The sequence below is a fragment of the Anopheles moucheti genome, chromosome X (genome assembly GCF_943734755.1).
Source record: "Anopheles moucheti chromosome X, idAnoMoucSN_F20_07, whole genome shotgun sequence".
NCBI lineage: Eukaryota > Metazoa > Arthropoda > Insecta > Diptera > Culicidae > Anopheles > Anopheles moucheti.
Window position 1 is genome coordinate 7,177,954 of NC_069142.1, and position 18,860 is coordinate 7,196,813.

At 44.6% G+C, this 18,860-nt stretch overlaps 2 protein-coding genes across 4 annotated transcripts; one reads left to right on the forward strand and one right to left on the reverse strand.

The window, feature by feature from the left end:
- Nucleotides 1-4,379: 4,379 nt before the first annotated feature.
- On the reverse strand, nucleotides 4,380-11,794 carry LOC128306860 (phosphatidylinositide phosphatase SAC2). Of its 2 annotated transcripts, XM_053044488.1 has the most exons (8): nucleotides 11,523-11,794; nucleotides 10,299-11,445; nucleotides 9,885-10,212; nucleotides 9,745-9,815; nucleotides 9,146-9,373; nucleotides 8,407-8,649; nucleotides 6,447-7,707; nucleotides 4,380-6,375 (listed from the first exon to the last, which is right to left on the reverse strand). In XM_053044488.1, exons 1-8 carry the CDS (start codon nucleotides 11,623-11,625, stop codon nucleotides 6,268-6,270), a joined length of 3,489 nt encoding a protein of 1,162 aa, XP_052900448.1. In that variant the 5' UTR covers nucleotides 11,626-11,794; the 3' UTR covers nucleotides 4,380-6,267. The 2 variants fall into 2 exon arrangements, with proteins under 2 accessions (XP_052900448.1, XP_052900449.1); XM_053044489.1 differs by lacking the exon at nucleotides 9,146-9,373.
- A 1,275-nt stretch (nucleotides 11,795-13,069) lies between these two features.
- Nucleotides 13,070-18,325, forward strand: LOC128306332 (inhibitor of growth protein 3-like). Of its 2 annotated transcripts, XR_008287588.1 has the most exons (5): nucleotides 13,070-13,211; nucleotides 13,369-13,440; nucleotides 13,531-15,803; nucleotides 15,976-16,395; nucleotides 16,555-18,325. XR_008287588.1 is itself a non-coding variant. In XM_053043798.1 (4 exons), the coding sequence occupies exons 1-4, from the start codon at nucleotides 13,184-13,186 to the stop codon at nucleotides 16,090-16,092; spliced, it is 2,490 nt and encodes an 829-aa protein (XP_052899758.1). In that variant the 5' UTR covers nucleotides 13,070-13,183; the 3' UTR covers nucleotides 16,093-18,324. The 2 variants fall into 2 exon arrangements, 1 of the variants encoding a protein (XP_052899758.1); XM_053043798.1 differs by having other exon boundaries at nucleotides 15,976-18,324.
- Nucleotides 18,326-18,860: the final 535 nt, after the last annotated feature.

Genomic DNA, 18,860 nt, shown 5'->3' on the forward strand with positions numbered 1-18,860 from the left:
AGACATCTTTAGCATCCACCAAGCGGGCAACTCCTCAGGAGATTAACGTGCAAGTTGATGAACCGGTGTTGTAAATAGTGTCCATCATTTTTCCTTCATCCGCTAACACGTCGGTTGCACTTGCACCCGCCGAGCAACGGGAAGGCTGTAAATGTAATGGGTAGTACACCACCAACGCCACCGTCACCACTACGACCGGACGCACATCAATCAGGGCGAATGATTGGTAATTAACGGATAAATATTTGAGAAACCGATTATCAATACATCATTTGCGAGGAAAATTAGCGAATTTACAGCGGTGCGTTGCCCGACCGCATCCATCTCTTTATACCGCCCCGTATCACCAACGGCAGGTATCTCTTTCGGTGTGCTTCACTAATTATACGCAATGTTTGAGCGTATTGATAATCGATTGCCCACGCGCGGATCCTGCAAGGGCACCCGGGCGGCAGGCGAGTGCGTGTATGCGATGGCATTAAATTATAAATAAAAGATGAACAGAAACGGATTATATCCGTAGCCTTTGTTTCATTCACAAACAAGCGTTAAATGGCTGTAAATGTGTATGTGGGTGTATATAAATATGCTGGAGGGGTTGGGAATTATGTGCAATTTTCTCTCACTTTTATCACATGTGACATGTAAAGTGAGATGCATTTGATTTACCCAAAAACAGTGGCACATGGAGCGATGCTCTTTAGCATTTTTGGATTGTTAATGGAAAATTTACATAATTTGTTGAAAAGATGCAGCAGATGTGACATATGTCTAGTAATTGACGGGTCTATAATAAATAGAGATAGATGACCACTGGGTATTCCAACCTGCGGAGTAATTAAGGATGCCTCAGGAAGGTGGAGTCTTTAGTCATTCTTCTCTTCCGCTTCAAGAATTACTAAAAACTGCTTGTTCTCCCGAGTGGGAGTGGGACTCATCTGGGAAGCAGAATATCACCTGACATCAAAGATCTCGAGGTAGTTGATGGTAGTTCTGCTACCTTGGTAGACGCTCATAGTTATTGAGACTCACATATATTATGGGCACCATAAACTTCTGGACTCTTCAGCAAATATACAAAATGCACTCTATATAACACACGTCCTGTGATACATACGGTAGTCCTTCTTGGTTTTGAGATTTAATGCAGAACATTCCACTAGTTAGCTGAGCTGTTATTCTGATGATAGTGAAGGTCAGAAGAGTACGTGAAGAGGATACCGGATTAATGTCCTCATCGACGTACCAGAACACCACAACGAACTCGTTGAATTTATCAAGTAGAAAACTTGACCGGTCGGAGAAAAGCAAGCATAGAAAAGTCCTTAAACTACAGAGGCCAGTAAACATGAGATTCGAACCACGATTCTTCAGGGTACTAGACCTACGATCCAGGCACTCCACCACGAGGCAATCCATCATATCTGTTGTTTAAAAGCATCTACTTACAAGCAGCACATATGTAAAAGATGGCGAGAACTTACTTGTGGAACTCGAAAACACAATCATTCAAAATTTTTTTAATTAAGCTAAATTGACCTCTACAAATCACAATTTCAGAATAAAAAACAATTTCTAATCTACAATTTAAAAATATATATATATATATTGACCACCCCAATCAATGTATCAACCGTTTCATCGTACTATTCAAATGTGTTATTTGCCACTTCTCAGAATTTCAACCCCATTCTGCAGGTAATATAATTCGAGACAGTTTGCGGTTGAAACGTCTGGCGTAAACTACACATACCGGCTCGAGACACGGCTCCACACCTGCAGCACAGCAGCCAGGGCCTCGGGAAATAAAGGCAATGTGTTGCCAATTGGCGAAAGGAGATGAAAATTGAAACATTCTGAAGTGTTCCTTTCTGGACCGGGTTCCCGTTTGCCCGGCGGTCCGGCCAACACAAAAAAATACCGACCACCGGATCATCGACACCCGGACCATCCCGGGGACGAAGGCGAAGCGGTTCGTCTCCTACTGACCGACGGAGTAAAGTTTTGGCCGAACCACGGTTTGGCACACGCATACAGAAAAGTGCCCACGGCGGCCAATCCATTCCCACATCCATTTAAATGCTACAACCCGACTCGGCCGCCCCCCACGCAAATGCTTCCCTCGGTGGGTTATTGCCGTGGGATCAAGGAACCGAACGGAGCGAAGAAGTTTAGTCGCCGGCAAATGGCGGCAAGGCACTAGCAGCGGAATAAAAAAGTTAAGTCGTCCGGAAAATTAATCTCACACCATTTCTCTGGGTGGAGTTTTTTTGTTGTTGTTGTTGTTGTTGCTACTGTTGGTTCCCTGTTTTTTTTTTCCTTTTTCGGTTCTCTATTGCATGTGGCTCGGTTACCCTTCCCCACTGCTCTTCCGCCCAAATCCCTGGCAGCTGTAGCAGAAGCTCTAAGAAGGGTAATGGATGCACATCTTCCCTCTCTCTATCTCGAAATGAAATCACAATCAAATTGCTGTAGATTGTCATCCTTCACACATTCACACTCACACGTAACAGCCGGGCCACAAGGCGTCCTTTCTCGTACCGTGTGTCGGGGTTACCGGGGCGGGGGTGCTGGGTGGTGGAAACGGACACGGGGTGGGTCGGACAAACACGCCGAGGGCTTGCTCCTTACAAATCCAATTTGTTATTATACTTTCACCATACTCCGTTTGTCGCATCTCCACTCACCCACCCCAGCGCGGTACACGTCCCCAAATTTGTGCCATCCTTTCCAACCCAAAACCACTCAAAAAAGGACATTTTCCATACCACAGCACCGCGTGTGTGTGCGAGTGACAAAGGGAGAGAAAAATACAAAATGCAGAAGGAAAGAGACAATGTGCAATCCCTATTATCTGTGGCACGCTCTAGAAAGCATCACCGTAGTGACCCCTCAAGACATTTTATTTTTATTTCGCTTTGTTTATGGGTTTAAGACGGCTATAGTCGATCGGGCCGTGCCTTGACGGTTCAACTTTGACCGTGATGTTAATTCGTACCATGTTTCCTATCGTGCTGCAAACCGAACGCCCAATCCCAGAGGCAGAGGATTTGCCGCTTCAATGGTACGCTCTTTACGGTGTATTGGTAATGAACGTTAAATGTTTTTTGCTCTTCCTATTCGATTTTAAATTGAGACTCTTTCCTTCTTTAAAAAAATCAAGAATCATTTTTGAGATTTTTATCTCTTTATCCCTAGTAGTGGATGACGTGGAAGTCACTCAAACGAAGAGTCCAGTTGCATTCGCATGACGTTAGCGTTGTGCTCAATGAATCTTTTGTAAAGAATCATTCAAATGAGTCTTTAATAAGGAGTCACATCACGAGACGACTCCCAAAAGATTCAGGAACTTAGTAGATCAGGTAGTAATTCGGGGAGAATGTTTTAGGATTCATGAATTTTTGAATTAGAGAATCAGATTCACTTATTTAATTCAATAATTCATACAGATTCATTCAATCTGAATGAGATTCGTATTAATAAATACCATTAGTCATTCAAATCAGGAATCGACTCTTAAAAGATTCACGAATCCTCTGAGGAGTTATGGATCCAGCCCCTTGAAGTCTTTTTTAGTTGTAAACTGTTCCTTAAAGGTAATAAATCAAGGAAGATCTTGAGGATTATAAATCCTTGAAATTGAGATTCTGAGTCATTGATTCAGTACAAAGATTCGTTCCGACTCAGAATCAGATTCACCCAACACTACATGACCTGGCCGAAACCGATCGAAAGCAACAGCTACGTCATCAACCTGTGTGCTGTTCCTTAAAGTGGCATCAGGAAGAAAAAAAAAGGGAAACCAATCAAATCTAACATTTCAAATTAACATTCCCAATAAAGCGGAAGAAAACAGATTAAAGGAAGCGCACGGAGGAGTTGATAAAGAGGGCAAAGATTTTATCTGCCATTTAAACAATAACGTCCCCAATCTACCCGCGCTCGGTCGATTAAAGGTGGCAGGAAACATGGATAGACATTTAGCGTTCGCCGTCTACGGGCTGTGCAGGAGATAGGAGGAGAGGAACACACTAAGAAGTAAAAAAATTACGAAGGTATCGTGACCATCACAAATGGAAAAAGGGGAATGATAATGGCAAATAGACGAATCGAGGCAACCCCTTTTTTCTTGCAACAGTTGATCTACAAAGCGGAGCAGGTGTGGGACCCACAACTCGGATGAACTGAAGATGTATCGTTTGGGTGTATATCGTCTTGAGTGGGTTTGGGTAAAAGAGTTACGCGACGATGATTATGGCAAGCCACCAATGTTTACCAGCTGTAAATACGGACGCATATATTCCATTTGCTAGGCTAGAGATAGTAGGGCAATTCTTCCGAAGGGTGAATGTAAAGTGCACGACACACACATCTGCGTAATTGTAAGCAAAAAACCGTTTATTTTTCATTCGCAATCGAACTGAAAGCAACACACCGGCACGTCTACTGTAAACCTGCGGCAAGCGATGGCAATATAGGTGTGAATTAAGTAGATAATACCTAACGGCTGCATGCCCTTTTTTACTCTTCCCGCAAGCACCAAACAGAAAACAAAAACACAGATGGAATAGTATTGTCTACGTAATTTGCTTCTCGCCACTGCACAATAATACAACACAATTAGCGATATACGGTAAATACACGATTAATACATGACGATTCATACGGTAACTGTTGAACGGTTTTTGATCGCTTCGAAACGTAACATTGTTGCGTAAACGCAAAGCATTGGTGTAGAACGCACCCAAAAACTAACAAACTGCGAACAAAAACCCGCGACCAAAAAAGAGAGTGTAAGCGTAAGCTCACACTCGGATTTGCAGCAAAACGCGCAACGGAAAGGGAATGAATATGAACGCGTAACGCTACTCGCGGCTAATGCTACCGGGTAACGCATTAGTGTGCCTGCTACTTACACTAGTCCAAACTCCGGAACGCTATAAGCTATCGTGTAACGTCCACTACCACACTACTACGTACGCCTACACTAGCACTAACTGGCTGGAATGCTACAACTCCTTCTCATCGTACGTCGTACGTCGCCGACGGACTGTTAAAGCAACTATCAGGGGAGGGGGAGAGGCTAAATAGGTTATTTGATGTTGTCCATTTCGCCGGTCAGGCAACCTGGTGGTTATACGCCGGTTTTCGGTTTCATCATACGCAAACCGTACATGCTATACATAATTGACTTTGGTATTTCTCGTAACGTATGAATCCTCACCGCACTCGCGAAGCTCCTATATATCCGCTCATTTATGCACGTTTGTTCTGTATCTTTTTTTTTTTCATTGTTTGTTCGCGAATTGTTCTAATGTATGTGTTTGTTTTCCCGTACGGTAGAACGATTGAACCACTTTGACTAATGATAAATAACAATACTGCCGATAATTATAATATATTGAAGCATTTTCAATTGCCTCGCCTAATAATGTGCACACCCGGCAGGTGAGCACACAATAAATTTCGTTGCCATTTTTACTTGTAATTGCTGTGTGCTGATACTAATACCAGGCACGAGCGTTATGTTTTTGTTTTACCTTTGAGGAAGGGAACGCATAGGGCTAATAATGAAAGCAAAACAGTTACATTCTTTTCCTAATAAACTATTTTAGTTCTGTCAGTACAGCTTTGGCATGAGGGAAAAAAACCGGGCAAGCATGGCCCCTAGTGGAAGCAGTTTGTGCATCCTGGACAGTTGTGTAACGAGGTTCGAAAATACTGCTAAGACTCCCAGTTCGTAGTGCCTCAATGCGGAAGTGGAGTTGATCCAGTCTCAAACGATCTAACTTTGCCAATATGGACCTATATTGGTGCTAAAAGCTTTTGTGCCTTCATACAGTGTTATGCTGTGCGCCGTTCCTCGAAACTTCCCGTTTGCTGAGTTTACGCATATGAAAACTATCCTTTGACGCTTAATGATTGCTCTAGAAGGGGGGGAAGTGTTTCACAACACAAAAGTTGCAAAATCTACCCACCACCCGAAGGATACATGAAGCTTGACCAATGATCTGCCTTCTTGTTCGTCTCTATAACCGTTTTCCCGGTTGGGAAGAGGGTTGTTGGCTGGCGGTAACTTGAGAATTACTCATAGCTGAATTCCGTACTGCGTTTTGGGTGGCACGATCTAGACGAGATCATTAAGCCAGTGCCGTACCGACTATATCATGCGATCAGCCCAATCGAAATTATAACACGCAGCTAAAGTAAGAGGAGAGTGTTCGCCCATTAGATCGCGCTTAGATAGGCGTTAAAACAGCATTCCGTTCACAGCGCAATCAGCTTGGTGCGACAGCTGGCCTTTTCCCATTTTTCCTCCAGCTGTTTGATCTCGGCAAAAGCGGCACTGGTGCTTCTTACCGGTGCGACAGGACTCTGAAAAAGCAAAATAAAAGGATCTATTAATGACTACCCTATTGCGCTATTGCGGTTCGAAGCTCCCTTACCTTTACAGCAATTTTTCTCGGATCCAGGTTGGCACCGAGTGTCTGCAAACCCTTGCCAATGTTTGACAGCGGACTGGTAAGCTTCTTGAGCTGCCGGAGAGCATTATCGCCACCGCTGGTCGGGGCCTGCAGATTAAGGCTCATGTTGCGTCCCTGACGGGTAGCGTTGGGCTCACCATCGTCGACGAAGATTTCCGGTGTCGGGCTGCTGACACGTATCGGTGACGCACATTCGAGCATACCGACCGGCATGTTGATGTGATCCGTCACCGACGATATAGACATCGTGGACAGATCGGACGACATCTTCGCGATGCTATCCTTCTCCTCCAGCACATTGTTCGCCGAACCGACGTCGTCCGGTTCGTTGCTCGTACCACCCATCACGATACCGACCGACGGTAGAAAAACGTTCTCGTTGTACAGTGGGTTCTGTTCGACCAGATCTTCCGGTTCGTAGATGCTGGTGCATTCCGCCTCCTCCGACTCGGAGCTGGAACGTTCCATCTTGCCTCCAGCGTGCGCAGATCCCGGTCGCAAACCCCCAGCCGTGCCTGCCCCACTCGGTCCGCTGCCACCACCAAACGAGCTGACCGAACCGCTCGAACCTTCCCTACGGCCACTCTTGCCGCCGGCCTGGTCAACCGCTTGGTCATCCTTTTTGCCCTTCGTTTTTCCACCACCGGCCGACGATCCGCGCCCAATTTTGCTCGCATTCAACGATTGGCCGATCTTCGAAAACTGGCCCGCCATATTGCTGAACGCTTTCGAGCCCATCTGTACCAGCTGCGATTCGGACAAGTTGCGCGGTATTCCGGCCGGTACCGACAGCAGCGTACGGCTCTTTCGGCGCTGCAAACTTCCACCGCACTGGAACAGCACATCCGTACGGCCACAGTTTTGGAGCGCGATGCGAAACAAATCAACGATCGCGGTTAGCGATTCAGTGATTTCTTCCGTCTTGCGTATCACCACCGCAACGTTGTTGAAGAAGCGTATGTTCGGCGAACGGAACATATGGAAGTAACCGTCCACACCGTCCACCGCGTAGTTAAGCCGAATGCACAGATGTGCCGGTGCCGGACCTTGGAACATTTTGTTGTGCTGAAACAGACCGAGCTCGAGCAGCGTGATGTTTTCCAGCGGTACGTTCTCGAACCGCACGATCTTGTCCAGGTGCGAATCGTACTCTGCGACGATGTAGCAGTCGTCGGTCAGGATAAGGATGGTATCCACCTCTGTTTCACTCGGATCACCAGTGCTGGAAGCGTGCGGAAAAGGCAAAAGAGAAGGAAATGAAAACATAAAGTTAATTAGGTACGTATGCGAGAAATTTTACACTAGTTCGGATTAAGTTAATTCACATTTAACCTTTTTTAGGGAAAAAAACATTAAGAAAATATAACGTAGTATCAGTATTTGAAGGTGTACAAACAACAATTACTACATACAGCTTTTATTCACGTTTCTTTCCGCATATAAATGTTTCCCAAAACATTGTTCTAACTATTAACTACTAATTATGCTAACTAATTGCATACATGCAGGCTGTTAAAGGCTAATCAACAAACAATACTGCTCCACCGCTCATGATGAATATGTGATAAGCATATAAATAATTCTCTCGTATAGATAAACATGCAACAAAGCAGGAAATAGAAGCTTCCCCGTTCTATGGTGATATATTTTTGCTGTTTGCTGGCACGAGGTCAAATGACGTCAAAGCACATGCGCCGTCGCTGATAACCAATGCATACTAATGATGTGACAGAAAGACTTTATGCGCTACTACTTAATGCCGTTTTTTATAACGTAGTGTGAGTGAATCTTCGTCTTTACACACACACACACAAACTGCGTGGTAAAATGGGAAGTTGAGAAGACATATTCGAAGCATTCAAGCAATAATACTTAGCTGTTATCGAAAGGCCTCAATATTTAGACGCAAACGCATCCTTACCTTGGATCGGCATCGATCAGACCCCAGGCACCGACCGGAAGCTGAGCCGTGCCAAGCAACAGCCGTCGGCAGTCCTCCACCAGTAGACGGGCATGTTCGGCACCTTCCAAGGCGTCCGTTTCGTCGGTAGCGGCTGTCTGGCTGCCACCGAGCGCAGACACCGATTCGGGCGACACGTTGTTACCGAGCATCATATCGATCGTTGCCTGACGGTACGTGTCCTTAAACCTGGCTAGATAATAGCTGGAATGAATGAAAGAGAAAGAGAGAGGGAGAGACAGAGAGATAGATAGAGAGAGAGAGAAGAAAAACGTAGGAATGATTGAGTTTATTCATATAATTACTAAATACTTTGCAGTTGCGACCTGCCAATCAATTCGTCCAATTAAATTTAACGGTGGGAAAAGAGTATGGAGCGAAAACGCAGAGGTAACTGTTCCAATCAAGAGGTATTTAGACTTGTTCAGGCACAGGGAAGAGAAATAAAAAAGATCAATAGTTGGATAGTCTTCTATGAGAAGAATTTTTCAAGTTTGCGTAAGATACAGAGCTAAGCAGAAATTAAAGAAAAATTAGCCGTAGAAATTAGTTAACACCGACACCCCTTTAACGCCACCTACACTAACCCTCTCTCTTTGGCTGAACGATCTGTTAGGTCTGGTATGTCTATCAGTTGATACTTGTTGTTTAGCTACTTTTTGTAATAAAGTGGATAAAAAAGGAACTTTTAGAAGCGCACCTGGCACTGTAGACGACCTGCTCTAGCAGCATATGTTCGGTCGACATCAGCCCATAGTTGTAGTACATCAACGGTGCCCGACCGGAAGGTTTCAACGCCGTAGTGGCAATGCCGACGATCGCATCGCAAACGTCATCCTCCGGGATGCAGTCGAACTCGCTCAATTGGCCCTGCAGCAAATCAATGCAACTCTGCCGGAACGTGTCGGCGAAATGTTGAATGTAGTAGCTGCCATGGGGAGGGACCGAATGGAGTACCATGGGCGAGGAAAACCAAATGTTTGGATAATCCAAAGAGAAAGCGAAAGGGAAAGAAAAATAGAGAGAGAGAGAGAAAAAAAATCTCAAAGCAAACACAACCAAAACAACCAAAAACACACGTTTTAGTATTCCGGCACACATTACTCCGTTGAGAAAGGGGGAATGTTATAGTGCGTTCATGCACACAAAGGAACAAACCACAATCACCCACCAAAAGAGAGAAATAATTCAACGTTACGGAGGCAAAGTGTAAAAAGGAATTTTGCAAAGCTCCACATCCATTTCCCGTCAAACAACTACAGCACCGTTTGCGATATGGTAAACGAAACGGTTACATACCGATTGGCCGAGTTCATGCCATCCTTCATGATGCCGGAAATCTTTCGCTCGCCCGTACGCGTATAGTCACCCTGGGAAGAGGCAAAAAAAAAATTATTAATTAATTGCCGACAGGAGTTTCTAGCTTATAACCCGCTAACCTTGAGCGCATTCGTTCCTGCGTACTGTCGGCTGATGACATCACCGTTATTCGCCCACAGCACCATGAACGGTGCCTTCAGGGCGTCCGGTAGCTGCGAATATGGCATCGCCAGCCCGAGCTTGACCAGCTGCGATTCCAGGACCGCCTTGCCGATGGCCGTCTGCACCACGTTCGTACGGTCCAGACAGTCCATACAGTTGACACGAAACACGCCCTTCTGGTTACAGATCGGTCCGTTGTTGTCGCGCCAATGGAATCCCATCGCGCCCGCTTCTGGTGCAAGCGATTCAATTAGTGAAGATACATTTTCGAAACGCATTCCTCGGCTTTTGTTTTGCAAAGAAAGAGACAAGAAGGTGTACAATTATTTGCCTTGACGGGTTGAAAACTCCCTAGCAGTTGTTGGCCTTACCAATACTCGTGAAAGTCGAACGTCACGTAGATCAACCGTTCCGAGTTGTACTTTAGCACATGGTTCGCGTAAGCATCACCTATTATCTTCTCCTTGCCGCTTTGCTCCACCAGATTGATGATGCAAATCGACTGGTAGATACCCAGCTCGCCGTCGAAATGCTTCTCAAACGCTTGTTGCGTCTCCTGCTCATCCCTGTCGAGGCGTGGTGGTGGCCTATACTTATAACCCGGCTGGCTCCAGTACACCGGTACCGAACCGCGCACCTGTGTGAACGATATCTGATGCTGTCGGAGCGAGAGCACCTGCTCCGTCTCGACGTAGTTCGCACAGTTGCCTTGTTCGTCCACGCCACGGCGCTTGTAGCGTGTACCGGCCCGATTGCGAGATCGGCGCGATACCAGCGCCAACGTAAAGCATTCGTTCCCAATAACGCACTGTTCGACCTGTACGAATCCCTGTATGATCGGCAGGACCCAGTCCGCACCGGGTGCGTCCATTTCGCCACCCGCCGTCACCTTGAGCAACTCCGCCAGCATTGGTTTGTTCCAGTAGAACCGATCGTCCGGTGGAGCGCCCCGGCGTTGCAGATTATTGGTAATATCACAGTTGGGACTATAGTAGAAGCTGTCGGTATCGTCGAATATCTTGTGCAGCTCGTCGATGACGCGCTTCTCGATGCGTACCGGATCCTTCACCACCAGGCTGACGGTCGATTTGACCTGGCTGGTCGCGATGGCGGCCGCCTTCTCTGTCGTGTTGCGGATCGTGCTGCCCGCACTCTTCACTGCACCCCAGGTCTTGTTTACCAGGGCAGAACTTTCAAACAGACGGCTTTTCGGCGAGGGATGCCCATCCAGCAGTACCGTACCACCCGTACCACCCTGTACTGCCGGTGCAATTTTCACCGTCTGGTTGGTGTTGTGCTTGCTGCAACCGAGCAACAGCGTATCGGCCCCGTCTGGACCGAGCACGGCAATGCTCTTTATCTTGTATACAAGATGCGGTGCATACAGAACGCCGACTGGTACCACCTCTTTGATGACGATCAGATGCGGTTCTAGCACACCCTGCAGTGCAATCGTACCGACGATGCCATGCGTCACACCGATACACTCGATATCGTCCACCGACGATAAATCCCATCCTGAAGCAAACGAAAGTAGGACATTCCCGGTAAAAGTGAGTTCCATCGTTGGCAAACAAAAAACACTTCTTACATACCGCATTTTAGCTGAAATTCGGATGAATATCGATTCCACCAGAGGCTACGCTCCTTGCGCAGGAAGATGTAGTGTGTTTCGGTTTGGAACACTTCCATCGCCATCGTACACAACGCGGAACCAAACCAGCAAAGAAAGGAAAACGGTGACTACTAGCGGTGCAGAATTAGCCTATGTGCGATACGACACTCTTAGCAGAGATGATTCATCTAGAGCTTGAAGTGGTTGGGCCACCCCTATCCGCCTCGAAACAATATTGATTGCAGCGGTTTCGTGACGCACACTCACACACTGAGATAGTGAATCTGCAACAATAAAAGATATGTACCAGTGCAAAAACAACAACAAAAAACGCATGAAACAAAGAAAAACAACACAAAACAACAGACCTTGTATTGATTTCTCTCAACTGTGCGCGCAAAAATTTCCGGCCAGGAAAATGATATTAGAAAAAAAAAACACTTTATTAAAATACTTACAGCGTGAAAGCACCTAGTCAAAGAAACACGGTTCAGGGCTCAACCATTACCAACTGCGACGGAATGCAACATTTAGAATGGGGAGAAAATTGGGTGAATTTTTCATGAAATATTGAACTGTTTTGCTTTTGCCAGGGATGGATGCAGGCGATAGGCTTGTTGCGGAAACGTAAACCCTCTCGCATATGTTTTTCACTGGGGCGCTGAAGCAGGCAAGGGTTTATTATGTAGCATAAATATGCTGCGTTCCGTTCACATTCCCATGTTCGGGGCAGGGTTCGATGCATATATTTTGGATCGCCGTGTTTAGTGTCAAACTAGACAGCACAGCCTACCATTGACGTTTAAACGCATTTATTTACTTAAACGCACCGTTTTTAATTAATAAATTCAGAGTTTAATTCGTAGCAGTTTATCCACAATTGTATCAATGTTCAACATAATCCAATGTTTATTTGAGAAAATTCAAAACGCATTTATGTATTTAACACAAAAACGTTCGTTTAATGCAACATGATTTACTAGTGTTACAGGGGTTTAAAGAATCCTTACAGAAGAATTGTTCATTTGAATGAATATGAAACCCTATTCGTAGAAGAAGAATAATACTTGCCTCACTGCATTACACGGTGAAGGTGTATTCCTTACGCCAAAGTGCTGATTTTGCCAGATTCTAGATTTAATAATAAGCCTGTTTTTTCTAGAATCTGTCAAAGCTTTAGAAAGAAAATAAATAGCCAAAAACCATCGTGTCCGCTAGCCATGATTCAATTTACGGCTTTCTTGATAAAAACAAATCGAATCAATTTTTTTCAATTACGTCATGTATAGTGGCCTTAAGCGCATCAAGCCAAAGGAAGCTTCTGATATTCTTTTTGCACCTTATTTTTATTGCGTTTATTCTACGAAATGTCCAATCCAAATGTGAAATTTTATAAAATTGTAAATTTGAAAAAATCGTTCATTTGGTTTTTCGTTCTTTCGTTGTAAAATGACAGCTAGAACTGTACGAAGCTGTCATCGCTGTCATCGCGAGTCATCGAAAGCAAAACGGAAAAAGGAGTGTAGAAAAGCATTCTGTGAATTTGCTGGGCATAGTCTTTTCTCTGTAAACTCGGCAAAACTTGTGCGTCGATTGAACAATTGCTGGTAAATTGAACGCAGTTCTGCGAACGGCTACAATATGTTATATCTCGAAGACTATCTGGAGAGTAAGTATGGACATTTGCACAAATGGTTTTCCTTTGCCAAAAAGCGGATGCAGGTACACCGCATCTTACGGACGCGCGTATCTGCTGTAGTTGATGGCGTCCATTTCCGGAGATTGATCCTATTGTTCATGATCTTTCCTTTGTTCTTTCGGTGCAGTGATCGAGCATTTGCCGCAGGAATTGCGCGACAGATTCACCGAGATGCGTGAGATGGATCTGAGCGTCCAAAGTAAGAATCAATTACGAGAAATTTTAACTACAAAAAGCACACACGTACACGGTCTTGATTGATTTGCATTCTTTTTTCGCCGTATTGCAGACAATACGGACGCGCTGGATAAGCGTGTGCGCATGCTGTTTCAGCAATGTCGCCGCAGTGAAATTTCATCTCCGATGGCGGACGTCGAGTTTGACTCGATTCGCACCGACTACTACCGGGTGCTAGACGATTCCGATGAGAAAATACAGCTGGCGGGCCAGATGTACGATCTGGTCGAGCGTTATCTACGACGTCTCGATACCGAGCTGGCCAAGTTCAAATCTGAGCTGGAAGCAGACCATAACGGTATTACCGAGATACTGGAGAAGCGTTCACTAGAGTTGGACAGCCTGACGAGCAATGGCGGTACGAACCAGAAGGAAAATCGCTTCTACGATACACAAAACTCGCACGGTTCGGGCCATGGCAGTCGCTCGGATAACCGACACAAGCTGAAGACTGAAAAGCGCCGTTTCAGTGTGGCAACGGGCGTGCCGATGTCATCGATGGAGAAACGTACATTAGCCGGATCATCGAAGCCGCTGAACAATAGCAGCATGCGTCCCAACACACCCGCTGTCCTCGCTCCGGGAGGAGCTGTGGTGGGCAGTGTCGTTGGTGGTGTGGCGGGTGTCACAGGTATTGGGACGGTGCCGAGCGGCATAAACACCGTGGCCTGTGCCCAATCAGTGCCGGTGATGAATGCATCACCCAGCACGGCTACGGTGGCCGCCACCTACAATCTGCAGACGTGCGGTGCTGGCAATGCGATCGTGGCCGCCGCCAGTCAAGCGATCGCGCAGACGCAGCAGATGCAACAGGGGCGACGGACAGCGAGCTTGAAGGCATCATATGAAGCAATCGGTGGTGTAGGATCGCACGAGTTGCTGCTCAATAGCGAGCTAGCCGGTGCGACTCACAATGCCTTGCAAGCGGTCGAACGGGAGTCGACCGCATTTTCGAACCAACGTCGTCAGCGGAAGAAAACCGTTGGTACGTCACTGGGTTGTAATAATATGCGTAACAATTCTACGATGTTGGTAAATGCATCATCTATTGCTTCTATTTTGTCCTCACCATCGCCGAATGTTCCCTCAATTTCTAGCTCGCCTTCATTATCGTTATCGTCTGTTCAAGTAAATTCGACTCCAATACAGCAGCAGCAACAACAACAGCAGCAGCAGCAACCACAGCAGCAATCATTTATACAACAGCATTCGCTCAATCACCAAATTCCAGTCCAATCGCAGCAGTTACTAATTCATGCTAATACACCCGTTACATTGCAGCATCAGCTGCAACCCGTTATGCAGCAAATTTCCCTTTCCCAAAACCAAACTCAAACAGGGGTAAAGCAGCAGCTTCTACCGGGCCAACAGCAGCAGCAGCATCAAATCATGAATCAACCGCACAAACCGGTGCAACTCGTGTCTGCCCAGCATCGGATGCCGCGGCAGTTGCAACCGCAACAGTTGCAGCAATCCATCCAGGCCCAGCATCTTCAGCAGCAACAGCAGTTGCAGCGACCGCAGATAATCCAGCAGCAATCGCAACAACTACACACGGTCCCTCACCAGCAGCTGTTGCAGGCCCAGTCGCAGCAAAAGCAACAGCAGCTGCAGCAGCACAAGCCAGTACAGCACGCATCGTTCCAACATCAAGCCGCAACACAACAACAGCCTCATTTGGTGCAGCAGCAGGTAGTGCAGCACATACAGCAGCTACCGGTGCAACAGCAGCATCCACTGTTGGATCACCAGCACAAAGATTTGCAGTTACAGCAAACGATGCAACAGCAGCTATCGCAACAGCAGCAATTGTCGCAGCAGCAACAGTCCCAGCAGTTGTTGCAACAGCAGCCGCAACAGGTGCTGCAACAGCAGCAGCGGCAGCTTATTTTGCAACAGCAGCCTCAGCTACAGGTTACCCAGCAGCAACTGTTACAGCAACAGCAGCAACAGTTACAGTTGCAAAATAAGCAGCAGCAGCAGCAGCTGTTGCAACAGCATGCGGGACAGCAGGCCGTGCAAGTCCTTCCGCAATCGATGCACTCGCAGCAGCTACAGCAGCAGCAGCCATTCTTGACCACCGTCACGCAACCGACGACCAGTGCTACGGTGGTGAACGTGTCCTCGTTTATGAATCCACTTATCTCCCCTAATCCCAGCCCGAGTACTAGTAACGCTAGCAACAACAACAGCACTAACAATACCGAGCCGGCTGTGAATCTCGACCAGACAGCGGAAGGTGAATGGTTCGATCCGAACGAACCACGATACTGTCTCTGCAACCAAGTGTCGTACGGTGACATGGTAGCATGCGATAATGAAGATGTAAGTCTACCGGTGCCGTGGCCGTTGATCCCAAATGTATATAATCACTCCCTTCTGTTCGTCATAACGACCGTACGCTCTTGGTTCCTTTTGTTTGTTGTGCTCGGTTTTCGTGTGATTCAATTTGCAAGTGTCGTTCTTTTCTTAAGATATACCTTTCTACCTATTCCAGTGTCCGTTCGAATGGTTCCACTACCCATGCGTTAATATTAGCTCGTCCCCGAAGGGCAAATGGTACTGTCCGCAGTGCAGCAGCTCCATGAAGCGACGTGCATCGCGGAAAAATTAATGAACTCTGCGCGGATGGCTCTGGCGTTCGTGTGTCGAGGAAAGGCAGTGCGACGGACAATTGCAGTTGTTAGAATTAATTTAGTTGTACGGTTAAGCCCGTCGTATCTGTGTATTAATTTGCGTGTGTGCCCATGGACTTGATGATGTTGGACGTTGTGATAGACTAACGTTAATTACTAACATCTTACATGATGAATAACACTAACATCATGTGATTTTTTTCTTCTGTTTCAGGTACTTGGTGTCGTTGGTGTGTTTAATCGACGAGGAAATGCACGGGAAATGTTTAAAATACTAACATGTATGTAGGAATTTTTTATCACTTTTTCTTCTTGATTTCATTAACGGTTGTCTGGCCGTATTGCTTTAAATTCTGCGGTATACTATAATCGAGATTTAAGCAATACGGCCGGTTACTAATGAAATAGGAACAAAATAATTGTGAATTTTATTCTCTTAGTTCCAGAAAGACCTAATAACGTGGCCGTGGTAAGCACTAATGGATCGTGCACTGCTTAGGCAGATTGAGTGCTTGAAACGTTTCAACAAACGTTTGTAGCGTTTTGATTTCCAACATCATTTCAATACATGACTTTGTTCAAATTAGAAATTCTGGTATTCACTTTATTGCATAACTACTCATACGACTAATCATGGATAATATGGTGTTTAGAACGGTGTATTTTTGCTTCCGCTGCACAGCAGAAGTAGAAAGCGACTGATGGGTTTCTCACAGTAATTGAAGGCGTGTTTTAATGTCCAGCAAAGACTGTGAGAAGCAGTTTTACGTTTTGTGTATTTCTCTGTTTTCATATTTAGGTATGTGTTCAACAAAGAAAACAAAGTCTCTTTGTGGGGGGAAGGGTGAAACGGAACTCACACGGATTAAGTTTTGGTACAATAACTGACATCGGGGTATGGGATGTATGTATGAACGGAACTAACATGGATTAAGTAATGGTAAAATAATGAATTGCACAAGTCTCAGTTACACATGCGCAACCATTAGTGGAATTAAATTGTATATATGAAAGTAGTCTAGTTTAAAAAAAATCGATGTTAAATGTGTAAAGCGGCATTGGGAACCGAACATTATCCCACAATTAGGTAAAACGTGTAAAATTAAACTCGCTAAATCTGGTTACTATTGCAGCAATTGAACCGAAAACAAAAAAGAAATCATGTATGAATGAAATCGAATGGTAGTGGGGTTGAATGCATGCGTATGAATGGACTACAGTGTGAAGAACATAGCATAGAATGAAATAATTGTACAGAAATTAATGTCACTTTATGTAATATTGGATGTACGCAAGTGTTCTACCGCAAACAGAACAAAAAGGCCTAAATGAATGATCCCTCCTCCAAGCAAAAAGGTGCAAATTGCTTCACAGACAGCAGTTTTCGGGAGGGAATGAAAGCTTTCATAGCTAATAAAATGCATTTTACGTGGTGTAATAAAATAAAACAGTATCGTCTAGTAATTTCTAAGACATACGGCAATTAACAATGTATTGATTTCTTTTCATTCAACAATGCTACTTTATTAGTATAGTCACTGGGCAATATATTGGATTGTATTTAATGTAATATTGTAATAAGCGAAAAATAAATAAACTATTAAACTCGCATGTCATAAGGAGCATGAAATTAACTAAACAGTGTTTGAGAATTGCAAAATTTGTTTGTAGTGCCAGCACTAAACCAAAATGAGCGGTTACACCTTGCGGGTGGAGAAACAGTTTTTATTTCTTACAATTGACTAGATAAATTCATTCTTCTCATTCCCCCCAAACCCCGAACAATTAATTTGGTTTTGCTAGTCAATATAACAAGCTTGGAATTAATTAAATTGTGGTAGTTTCTGTCTACTTCTCGTTTTTATTGGTCTATTTTAAATTTTTATACATCAACGGCTGCTAACGTGTCGTGTTCTCAGTGGAAAATCTTGATTCGCATTTTTCCACCCAGTCATTTGTTTTGGGGATTGGATCGAGCACAAATGTGTTCGTTCAACTTTCATAGATAAAAACCACTTACTTCATCGAATACAAATTTTGCAATTTTTTTTTGAATGCAACCTTTAAAAACCGTGGCGCGCTGTACTGGGGATTTTTACTGCTTCAATATATGGGAAATATACATATACACACGAAATGTAATTAACATTCTTGAACAAAGGGAATCAAACCAACAATGGGAACGCATGAATTACGAATAGACTGTCATTGTAAATAAGGAATAGTAATCAGATGGTTCTCGCATTTACTTATAAATGTAATTGTTGTGGTGTTATGAAATAAAGAAAGAGTATCAAATATATTTTCCATCCGTTATATTGCCTTTCTACACACTTCCTTTCCCTCGCTTGGGTAAAACATTTGAGAATAAATAATGTCGGAATTTCCTTCCTATATCAATAATGTATACACTAGTGTTGAGTCAGATTCTGAACAGATCAGATTTGTGAAACTGAATGAATCATTAAATAGTTCGGATAACTCTGAATCTCCTTTTTTAAAAATTTCACCATTACACATAATAAATTCATAAATCCTCAAAGTTCCATAAAGCCACATAGGTTGATGAATCCTGAAAGATTCATTAAACTCTTTAAAGTACCGTGGATTTTTGCATTTTTTATGGGGTTAGGTTGTGAAGTAAGATTTATTCTACAGACTATTGTAAAGATCTGATGATGAATCAATTAGAAATCATCTATCTTTGAGGATTCGTAAGTCTGTTTAGATTTGACGCATAATTTTA